Source organism: Protomyctophum bolini (assembly GCF_963924005.1).
Source record: "Protomyctophum bolini genome assembly, chromosome: 16".
Lineage (NCBI taxonomy): Eukaryota > Metazoa > Chordata > Actinopteri > Myctophiformes > Myctophidae > Protomyctophum > Protomyctophum bolini.
In genome coordinates this window covers 7818504-7830238 of record NC_137877.1, presented here as the reverse complement: position 1 = coordinate 7830238, position 11735 = coordinate 7818504, and the positions used below count along the sequence as shown (strand labels likewise).

The 11735-nt window shown below is 38.0% G+C and overlaps 1 protein-coding gene across 1 annotated transcript; it reads left to right on the top strand.

Annotated features, from left to right (window-relative positions):
- The first annotated feature begins 239 nt into the window (after positions 1 to 239).
- Positions 240 to 10797, top strand: scel (sciellin). Its single transcript, XM_080785249.1, has 26 exons — positions 240 to 484; positions 2230 to 2284; positions 2516 to 2630; positions 3180 to 3248; positions 3405 to 3476; positions 3566 to 3601; positions 3771 to 3818; positions 4040 to 4081; positions 4181 to 4243; positions 4713 to 4772; positions 5129 to 5194; positions 5320 to 5364; positions 5494 to 5547; positions 5748 to 5816; positions 5921 to 5974; positions 6068 to 6112; positions 6599 to 6667; positions 6836 to 6880; positions 6978 to 7046; positions 7158 to 7202; positions 7700 to 7780; positions 8061 to 8108; positions 8214 to 8270; positions 8682 to 8790; positions 9999 to 10101; positions 10661 to 10797. The coding sequence occupies exons 2-26, from the start codon at positions 2245 to 2247 to the stop codon at positions 10675 to 10677; spliced, it is 1521 nt and encodes a 506-aa protein (XP_080641375.1). The 5' UTR covers positions 240 to 484; positions 2230 to 2244; the 3' UTR covers positions 10678 to 10797.
- The last annotated feature ends 938 nt before the right edge of the window (positions 10798 to 11735 follow it).

Genomic DNA, 11735 nt, shown 5'->3' with positions numbered 1-11735 from the left:
AAACAATCTCTCCTCTCACTGTCAAACCTCTGTTTTTGCATTCCATTAAGACTTGTACGGTAGCTATAAGCTGACACGTGTGAATTAAATGTTTTTTTATGGGGTGGGTTCAGTTATCTAAAGAATTTCATTTTTGGAGATGACTCACCAAACGATGATTACAAACAAAGGCAGGACTCTCCACACCCTGCACTGTAGGGCAATGGCTGAAAGGGCAATTTCCTGGAATACATGTCGATGGACAAGTTCTCCAGCACTCCACCTAATTCCATTTCAACCTGTAAAACAATAATTGGAGTGCAGAGAGATAGAGAGAGACCCACTGTTATTGGATTGTTGTCTAATGCCACACCCTTAGGTGGCCATGGAATCTCCTCCCTTTAGGTCAAAAGCCGGGGGGTAAAGCAGTGAGAGTTGTGAACACCTGATCTCTTGGCAAAGTTCGTAGCTGCGTGTTTTGCGTGTGGAGAAACCGTCAGCAAAGGTATGCAGCTTATTTCTCTTTTTCGGATTCCTAATGCATTAATATTAACACTAGCATTGTAAGCTTGGGTGAAAATGTGCTAGTCTAGGACTTAAATTACAATTTTTAACAGGTTTGCGTTTGTATCATACTGCTTATTTTGAGATAACTCGATGTTTGGTGGTGAAATAGATTAGGGCTGTATTAGGTGGTACTGTAAATTATTATTTAATGGAATTAATGCTCTAATGAAGGTCAAAAATCCAAAAGCTTTTAAGCCTAATTATCCATTACTAGTACTTTTGCTCCCAACACATTCATTTTTGGGAGTGCAGTAGATTGTGTTTTATTGTCAGAATGAAAGCATTAATACCTTCATTTTGGTATATGTTTGATACATCCACTCAAGTGAGGTATCCTCACTTGAACTTGATAGTGCAAACAAATAAAGATAGCATCTGGTATTCTTTTCAAGCTTTCTCCTGCCCCATTTAAACCACACATTGCTTATCAAAATAATCATAATTTCAGGTTACAAATCCATGGCATGTAGTCAAGATCAAGATTTAATACTTTTATCTACATTTTCTTACTTTTGGAATGTAGTATAAATGTGCTGTAGCACAGATGAATTATTCTAATACAGTCCAATATGTGTTGTAAGATTTGGCTTGTGCCTGAGGGGTTTACAGTTCCAGAATCATCCTGACTAAACCTAAACTAAATTCCTTTATCTGGTGTTGTGTTGTCAACTCACACAACAGATATTAAACATCAAGCTTATGGAAGCTGTCCATAGCCTATTTAGACTTTGATTAAATACATTATGATAGCCTAGCAATATGATTACTTAAAAGTCCCATTAAATGCATTATACTAGTATATTTATCTTAAAAGGATCCACAATCGTCATGCAACATAAGTCAAACAAATTACAAATTACTGTTTAAACAAGTTGTTGATGTGTGTGTGTGATAAGTCACTCACAGAGTAGCCTATAGTGTTCATACTGTACTGTTCATGCAGCAGAAAGTGTATAATCCTTATCATGAATGGTCTATGGAATGTTGCCCATGGCTGCACGCACTGTTCTGTTGCCAAAGGTGTGTTTAGGGAAGGTGCATGCTGTGGAGGGTGGGTGACGGGTGTGCCTGCTCTGTCTGCATACGGGGTCAAATCAAGCCAAACTGGTTTGGGGCTTAATCAGCAAGTCAGGCTTGAGCAGTGCTTGACAGACTATAAGCACTACAAGCACTACAATGATAGAATGACTGAGCATGCACAGGTGTTAAACCTGCAATCTATAGGTTCTAACGCTCTTCCAAGATGGAATGCTTGTTTGGCCTGGGGAGATATCACAGCGTATGAGCTTCAGGCTGGATAGGCTACAACTGACACCAGGGTCAAAATGTCTATATGAATACCTCCTCCAACCACCAGGCTATTAACAATATGGTCATTAACATAACCACATTTGGTTAAAATTACATTTATTCTTTAAATTAAGTTTGCAAGTCTTAGTTTTCAAATGAATCAACAAAAAGTTGTAGAAAATGGGTTCAGTAAGACTACATTGAATTAGTTGATATCTATGGTCTGATTTAAAATCTAAATGTGCTAATATTTAATATTTACAGTTGATAGTGCTTGGTAAATATACATGACAAACACAATGAACAGTGCCATCTAGTGGCTCATATACATACAGTTCATGCTCTAATGTTTTCTCCTTTTGTCTTTGTTCTCCTTTCATCCATCTATTTTAGGTGAAAATACAAAACATGTCGTCTTACACAAGAAGGACTTACACCTCCCAGACACGTAAGTGCTATGGTTAGAAAGCATTCACACAGGCACTGAGCGAGTGAGCGTTAATTAGGCTACCACTCACTCACTCACTGTAGTGTCATAAGACATTAGGTGACATTTTCTTCTGTGTCAATTTGTCAACATCATTCCAACAATACAGTAGTTATGCATGGTGTTGCCAATGCCTGTGGCTCCTCTTGAGTTTAAAGTAAACTAATGTCTGTCATCACCACGTGTTTCCAGCCAAGAGCACCAGTCCTAGCCAGGCAATTGAGGACAGCAAGAAGAAGTCATCTCATTCTCTGCTAAAAGACAGCAGCTGGATTAAGAAGGATGATGATGAGGATGAAGCAGTCGAGTAAGTCACTCACTGTGATATAAAATAAGATAGGCCAGTGGTTCTCAACCTAGGGTCCGGAACCACCTTGTCGGGGGGTGAGGCCTTGTCTGTTTGGAGGGTTTTTGTAGTCCAAAATCTTAAACATGCGGCACAATATCATAACGTTTTGGGTATGTTGGGGGTCATTGTCAAAGATAGATAGAGATAGACTACTCGGAAAGATACATTAGCCTAGGGGTGTGTATAATGGGTGTGTATAATGAATGGCATTTTTATAGCACTTTTCCAAGTGCTTTACAATGGTTCATTCATTCATAGAGGAGCCAACCCACGGGTCATTGGACGACCTGCTCTACCTCCTGAGCCACAGCCACCATGTGTGTGTACTGTGTACACACATGGTTTGACACCACACCTGTGTCACTTGTCATAGGAGCTCATTATAGAAGTTCATACTGTGCAGTTTTCTGTTGTCGCACATTTTTCGGACACATGCACGTACATGTCAGTGCATGGTTATGTTAAGTCATCCTGTTTGAATAATTTTGTCTTCTTTTCCCCCATTAGTCGAGATCCCAATTTTGGCAAGACAATTTTGGGCCGATATAGCTATAAGTCCAGTGAGACTCTTGACAGGTAAAATCTTTGATACATTTCTCCTTTTACACATTTCTTTAAATAATATAGCCATCTAGACAATACATTGACAATGACTTAATGTTATCACAGAATCGCTGTATACTTTCATTTAAATGTAAGACAGACAGTGTTAACCACTTTTTGTTCTCATAGGGCTGAGCCTGTTGAAACCACAAGCCCAACAAAACTAAGTTCGACATCCTCGGTGCAGTCTCTCAGCAAGAGGTAACTGACTTTAATTGAGTTCTATCATCACTGATATCCTGTTCTGATACAACTGTGCTTACTTTAAAGCCTATTTCTTTTGCTCACAGATTCAGTGCAAGTCAGGATGAGCTCAATGACAGCAGGTTGGTGTATTCCCATTCAACAAACATACTGCACTTCACTTTTGCCTTTAAACAATACTCAATGTTTTTCAATGAGTAAAGTGGATATAGATATTGGAGTATAATTTAATGGCAAAATCCACTTGACATACTTCAGAATCATGGATTAATTATGACTTCTATTTGACAGCACACTACCTTCCAGCTATGGACGGACCTCCACATCTTATACCAGAAGGTATACTTTAAAAAAGCTGCTATTTATGATAGAGGAGTTACTTTGTAGAAACACCCTAAATACTGTATTTTTCTGTAGCATGCATCCAATGCTCGGAATATATATATTTACATCTGGGGTTATACAATCAACATCAACAATTCAGTACAAGTTAAAATAGAACAGTTGTTTCTTTTAAACATGTATTGAGCGTCTAATTGTGTAATATTATATCATTACAGAAGTACGAGCACCAAGACAGATACAGAGGCTCCTAAGACCAGGTAGAAAATTGATCCCTTCACTTCAGCAAACTGCTATTAAAAACATTATCACACTGAGACACTTGAGGTAAATGTTCTGTTCTACTGCTTTTCTGACAGTACCACAACCACTGCCATTACCAAGGATGGAAAGACCACTGAAACCACCACCAGCACTAGCAGGTATAGGCAGCAGACACTAGAGCATTGAGCAACTGTGATTTTCAAACATTTTAATTTCAAGGAGCTGCATTAGGCTTAATAGGACCCCATTTTATACAAAAAATGAATGATTGATTTGATAACTGTGTACAAATAGAATCTGATGTGTGGGACCAGGTCCATTTCAATTTCAATATCAATTATTTAGCTAGACCCTATAAAGAATGCACAGTAGAGTGGAGACCTTCACCAAGGCCTGAATCTTAATTATGTCACCATCAACATCTAGTTTATATACCTCCGAGCATACGCATAAAAAAGACAGCACGACCACAATACTTGCGCAGTCTGCTTGCGCAAGTAATAATAGATTTCTTCTTCTTGGGACCATAAATATACAGAACAAATTTCATGGAAGATGGTTGATCGCAGACAGACGGGCAAAAACATGACAGATTTTGTGTGACCTTAATATTCTCTGTATTTGTAGGTCCTCTGTGAATAAACCTACCGCCTTCACTGACCGGGTTTTCGCTGATGTCAAGAAAGGGTAAATAAAATAATAAAACATATTGGTTAGAGATTAAACAGAAGAACAAGAACAAATCACAAAAGAAAATAATACGTTGATTGATTTTCATATCTGTTCACACATGACAACACAGAACACACCCATCCTATTCGTCATCTACTAAAACAACCAAAGTGACAGAGACAACTGATACAAACAATAAAGCGTAAGATATAATCTCTTGACTAAATTAAGTTCTTGGGAATGTGTGCAACTTTTAAATTATTTTAAATTAACATCTAGTAAAAATCATTTTGACATAATTATTCAATTATTTCATCTTCAATACTAATAAATAATAATAATAATGTTACACTTTTTATTTTACTGTGTAGAACTGAGGACAAGCTTTATGATACACTCATGATGCCCAAGTCTGTCAAAGACGATTCTCCAGAGAGGTAATTTTAATATTTTCCTTTTTTTAATTGACATTGGAAACGTCTCAAATGTCATTGGAACTTGATTTAATTTTTATAATAATAGGTAATTGTGCATGTACTTAATGTTTGTTTTTTAATTACAGTGTGTCCAAAAAAGAGACTGTGAGCGTGAAAAGCAGCATTAAAGGGTAAGTCTTATGCGACAATGGATAGGAAAGTAGAGCCACATGGCTATATGCTATTGTACCAAAATACATCATGTGAATGTGAATTGATACATCTACCGGGTAAAGCTTCTGCGTGTTTGTTTTCCCCAGGGATGGTACTAGTACAACTACCACGACCACCAAAACTACAACAACCTCCTCCACGTAAGACATGACCACTACTAATATAACACTATAACACTACCTCATCCTCTAGCACTCCTTATTTAGTTTCTGTTTATATAATATAACATTGTTTCCTGCTTAGATATACTCTGTCATTCTGATGTATGTTGTTTACTTTAATCACATAATGCTATGTATGTTAAATTTACATGTGTGCTGTTTGCATGTTGCCTTTCCAGGGCTGAGGATGATCCGTTCGATACTCTCCTGAGGAAATCCACGAAGTCTGACATCTCTTCTCCTGTCAGGTATAGTACAGTATGTTGCCCTGACTGCAATAAAAAAGAAAAACAACAACAAATATTAGCATTCACTAACTAAACATCTGAAATGTAAATCTCCAAACTTTAAGCACTACAAGCGTCATCAAGAGAGAGGTGGATATAGTGGACAACGGCAGTAAAGGGTGAGTTCTGACTGAGTGAATGTTATGATACCATCATGCTAGAGAGACTACGTACTATAGTCTGTCAGCTAAATGTATGCGTTTTCTTTGCAGAGATGACACTAAAACCACCACAACCACGACAAGAACCTCCTCCTCGTAAGTTATAATAACCGTTAATAATCTATTTTTCATGCTAAATCCTAAAGTAATCGTGGTTCATGACCAGCCTGTTGATAATGACTTCACAGGGCTGCTGAGGATGACCTTTATGACAGCCTCATGCCTAAGTCCACGACGTCCGACCTGCTGACTCCTGTTCGGTGAGTTTGAGTTACATGAAAAACTAACCTGCACAAACGATAACAAACTACACTGTGTAATGTGAAGACGTGTGTGAATACTGTGTGAAATAAACCTAAATACATTAATACAGTGCAAGTATCATCTCGGGCTAAATGCACATGTGTTTTCTTTGTAGAGATTACACTAAAACCACCACTACCACTACAAGAACCTCCTCCTCGTAAGAGAACCATAAATTATTTTGTCTAGTGGTAATCCATAACTAACGTAATGTAATGGTGGTTTATGACCAGGCTGTTAATAATAATGATAATGATAATGTCTTTATTGTCTTCACAGGGCTGAGGGTGACCTGTACGACAGCCTCGTGCCTAAGTCCATGAAGTCGGACCTCTCTTCTCCTGTTCGGTGAGTTTGAGTTACATGAAAAAGAAAAAACTAACCTGCACAAACGATAAACTGCACTGCATAATGTGAATACTTGTGTGAATACTTTGTCATTGTGCATACTGTGTGAAATAAACACAATTCAGCATAACTATCATCTTGGCTAAAATGCATGTGTTTTCTTTGTAGAGATGACACTAAAACCACCACTACCACTACAAGAACCTCCTCCTCGTAAGAGAACCATAACTGTATCTAAATTATTTTGTCTGGTAAACCCTAACTAACGTAATGTAATGTAATGTAATGGTGGTTTATAATGTCTTCACAGGGCTGAGGATGACCTGTACGACAGCCTCATGCCTAAGTCCATGAGGTCCGGCCTCTCTTCTCCTGTTCAGTGAGTTACAGTATAGGCTACAAGAAACAGCACAAACATTGACAAATGGAGGCTGGTCTGAATGGTGTTACAATATGAAACATGCTTTTATCTGATTTGATTTATCTGCAGCGCCACCAGTCCTACTGTCTTCTCGCCGACATCCTACAACAGCAGGTATTGGATAATTGTCTTTCTTAAAACCTAACAAACATTTTCCACAAATGTAAAAAATAAATAAAAGTGAATAGAAAATCTACAAGCTCACAACGCAATATGTTGTGAGCTTGTATGTAGATCTGCTATTTTCGCTATTATTTGAAATAGGACAAGTCAGTGGGTGAGTCTGTAGTTTTTCCTTTCCTCGAAATGTAGAGTACAACATTTATCTCTGAAATGTTGTAAAAGTCATACGGATAAAAAAATACAAATACTGAAGTAAAGTACAGATACTGTATAAATGTACTCAGGTACAGTATTCAAGTAAATGTACTCTTTTACTGTCCACCACTAAAATGTACAATGACAGTCCTAAAACCAGACAATATAAGGAATCAAGTGTAATTGACTGTCAAGATAACTTAACTATATGTAATATATAATAACTGTGCAGCAGCAAAACTAAGATCAAAATAACTATTTTCAAAGCATTTGTTTTCTCTTTCATTGCACAGTTACAGTTCATATAGCACCAGTGATGACACCCCATCGACCGTCACCCGTACCACCTCCTACACTATCAGCTCCGAGCCCAAGTAAGGACTATAGCCTATATCAACTACACAATTCACTCACTTGTAAAAGAGTATCTTTATTCAGTATACACAATACACCCAGACTAGAATCCAGATCCAGGTGAATATGTAAAGCAATGAAAGCACGCCTTCAGCGGTGAATGATGTACACAGTAATGAACTTCATCAGCACTGCTCAACTGAAGTTGAGCAATGTCATACACAGGCTGGAGGCTGGTCTGAACGGTGTCATAACTTATAATATGAAACATTGCTTTAATCTGATTTGATTTTTCTGCAGCGCCACCAGTCCTACTGTCTACTCGCCGACATCCTACAAGGACAGCAGGTATTGGATAATTGCCTTTCTTAAACCCTAATTTTATACTGTATACTAACTAATGTATATATATCTTCAGAAACTGATAGAAGTTTAACTTTCAATTCAAACCAGGGTGGATAACCTACTGTCTAAATCTTCTATCAAGACCACCTACTCATCTCCTGAGAGGTATAAAAACAATGAAATCAGAATCAGAATATCTTTATTGTCATTGTACAAGACAACGAAATTGATTTGCAATCTAGCTCAGTGCATTTAAAACAAAAGACATAATAAGTCCTTTTAGTCCATAAAGTGTCAAGTACTGTGTCAGTGTTTAGAGCTATGACTGCTCTGGGGTAGAAACTGTTTTTCAGTCTGTTCATCCTTGCCTTGATGACTTTATAGCGCCTCCCTGTGGGCATGAGTTGCAGCAGGTGATGACCTGGGTGGGATGGGTCCTTGAGGATAATGTTGGCTCTCCTGCTACAATGTCTCTTGTATAGTAAAACAGTGCTAGTTATAGTAAAAGTTCCGCTTTGTTATGGGGGCTTATGGGCTTACTGATGATGTCCTGGTATACCTGCATGGTCTCTGCAGGAAAGTGCTCGAGAAAGATCTGTGCTCTTCATGCCGTAAGCCCTTCAACTCTGAGGCCAAGATGGTCCTGGACGACATGAAGATTAACTGCCACGCCTCATGCTTTAAGGTGAAGTATACTGTCAATTACACCTTGGTAAAAACAGAATCCATTCTTTTGAGTTCACGATAGGCTATGGTAATCTCAAGCAAAGAAGAGGTTACCTATGTGGGCTGTGTTCTTGACAACAAACTGACACGTTAAAAAAATTGCATAAAAACTTAAGTGATCAAGAATAATCTGATGTTAACCAGTTTTAGTGATTTTTCTGGTTTTATCCTCGCAACAGATTTTGTATTGACCTGTACTTTCTTTGAAATGTACTACAAACTGCATTTTCAATCAAGTCAATCAAAGAATAAGGTTTTGGGCCAGGATTTCCTCTTTTGTATACAAAAGTGCTCTCAAGAGTCAAGACTATAGCTGGAACCCTCATTCAATGCCATTTTGATTATTTCTTGCTCCTCTGATTATGCTTGCTCATCTCAATGTTACTCAAAACTAAGCTCCAGACCTCCCCCAAGACAAGCTCATCCGACTACTTCTTGGCCTTAAGCCTGCATGGGAAGCCAGAGCCCCTGGTTGTCCCAGGTACGATTTCAGGCAATATGTGTCCCTGACAAGACTCCTTTTTTAAAATGTTTTTGTGGCTTTCGCCTTTATTTTTATTTATTTTTTATAGAGGGATAGGTATACAGTATAGGCTGACAGGAAATGGGGAGAGAGATGGGTGGGTGACACGCAGTAAAGGCCGTCGGGATCGGGAGTCAAACCCGCGGCACACTGCCAGACTGGATTACCAGCCAAGGTGCCCAGACGGCCGCCCGGGCCCTGAGGAAGACTCTTAACTCCTTATTGCTCACTGAGCGCCGTAAAATGGATGCTAATTGCTCCTACAGTTGTAGGATGGGTAAATAAATGCAGAGGACAAAAAAACACCCCAAGGAGTGGAGAGGACACTATATTCTATTCTAAGCCCCATGACCCATTCAAAATTAGCCTGAAAAAACATCCACAAGAGGAGGTAATTTCCCATCTCCTTTGTACTGTACATAATAGTGTTTGTATTTGTTGATGCCATGTATTATGTCATCAACATGTACTATTTGAATATATTCAATAGTACTACTCAACTCACCGCTCTTCCGTGACCATGTTTCTCTTTGAAAATAACAGACTCCCTTATGTATATAAAAAGGTCTCAATTGTTCTGTTGAGTCAGGAAATGTGCAACCAAACAATCAATAGGAAACTTGTTTTTCTTGTGGTTTTCACAGTGTGAGGTGTGCAACTGCACTCTGGGTAACCTGAAGGCTGGGGACAGCATGTGGATATACAGACGCACGGTGCACTGCGAGAACTGCTTTGATGTCACCAGAGGTAGGCCAATGATAAAGCTGAGGAAAACAAAAACAATCCCCTGGAGCTCTGGAAGCTACTAAACAACTATAGGCTGTGGTCAGAAACTAAAAACCAGAACCAGAACCAAAACATCAAATGGAATGACACCCTCATCACTGACAAGCTTGGTGTAGCCAACCCCTTTTTACCTCCTTTATGATGAATTCCTGTTCTGTTCTTTTTTACTATATATAGAAGTGTCTATTTGTACGTCTCTAAATGTTTTGATGAATTGAACAAGGTGGACCCTCTTGTAAACAAGTGTAATGCTTTATTGGGTCGTCCACTCACAGTTAACAGTCTTTGTATTGAGTTGTGCTTTAAATGTACTGTAATTCTGCAAACTGATTGATTCAATCAATCAAATTAATGAATGAATCAATCAATCAATACATACATACAGTTATATGCCTCTATGAAAATACTTTGACTCAATGAGTTTACATGCAATAACAAAATCCCACTGACTAAAGGTTGTTTATTTGTATGTATTGGAGAGTTTACAACTTAATGTAATTGACTCTTTGTTTCTTCACAGAAAAATGGCGACGCTGAATATTCCTGTCTCAAACCTTTGAAGAAAGTATGAGGAAGAATATTTATGTTTATCAATAAATGTTGGTGAGCAAGGTCTTTGCGCATAATATTGTAGGCCTAAGTGTTGCACATGCTATGGTTTTTTACAGACAAAGAACTTGCTTTTGTCTTTTTTGTCTGTAAAAAACCATAGCACTGACGAAGGTCTGAGGACCGAAAACGTTTTGCTTTTTAATCTCACCATGAGCACAGAGCACCATGAGCACAGCATCTTAAAATAAAATACATTTTATTTTTCTAAGTCTCAAGTCTAAGGAGTTTTACTTCTTTGTTTATACGGTGAGCGAGTCTTTTCCTGTCAAAGTTCCCTTATGTTTTTGAGACCACCGCTACCGTAGTCAAGTTTGGAGAAAAAAAGGACGAAGAAAGGCGCAACAGTTTTCTCAGTGCTTCAATGCTTATCTTCAATAAATATATGTACTCCACATCTTTGTATTTTTCATAGCATTTTTTCGCTTCCTCTGTGGAAGATGTTACGTGACTTACTGTATAATGTAATAATATATAAGACAGACATATAGGGCCGGGGGCTTGTTGTGTGTGCAATAGATATAGGATCACCATTGAATGTACTGTAGTGTTTATGCAATAAATGTGTCAAACATATTGTGCTGTGTTTACTTATTTTTGACTATATTTTTTGTTGTTAATATGGAAGGTTCTACTGCAAATGTGTATAGCTATTTTTATTTTAAGGGTTGTTTTTATTTTTATTTTATTTTGTATTTGTCTAATAAGTCTTACTCTGATAATATAACCATTAGTTATGTGTTTGTAACATGGATCCATCATCCACATCTCCCCAGCTCTAGTAAACAGAAAATGTATTTTCAAGTGGTATACCTTGTATCCAGTCAGGAGAGAGAACTCATACAGTGCAATTGGGGGTTGGGGGGGGGGGGGGGGGGGGAATTAAGAAAATAACTTGTTTTAACCAACAAAATAATTGGCAGTTTACCCTACCTTTAATTTTAATATCTTCCACAATTCCATAATTAATTTCCAAGTCAGGAGGT

Excerpts from the sequence above, each read along its gene's own strand:
- scel (XM_080785249.1), top strand. The coding sequence starts at position 2,245 with ATGTCGTCTTACACAAGAAGGACTTACACCTCCCAGACAC. Across the intron at positions 3,477-3,565 it reads GTGCAGTCTCTCAGCAAGAG|ATTCAGTGCAAGTCAGGATG; the intron begins GTAACTGACTTT and ends TTTTGCTCACAG. Across the intron at positions 4,244-4,712 it reads ACCACCACCAGCACTAGCAG|GTCCTCTGTGAATAAACCTA; the intron begins GTATAGGCAGCA and ends CTGTATTTGTAG.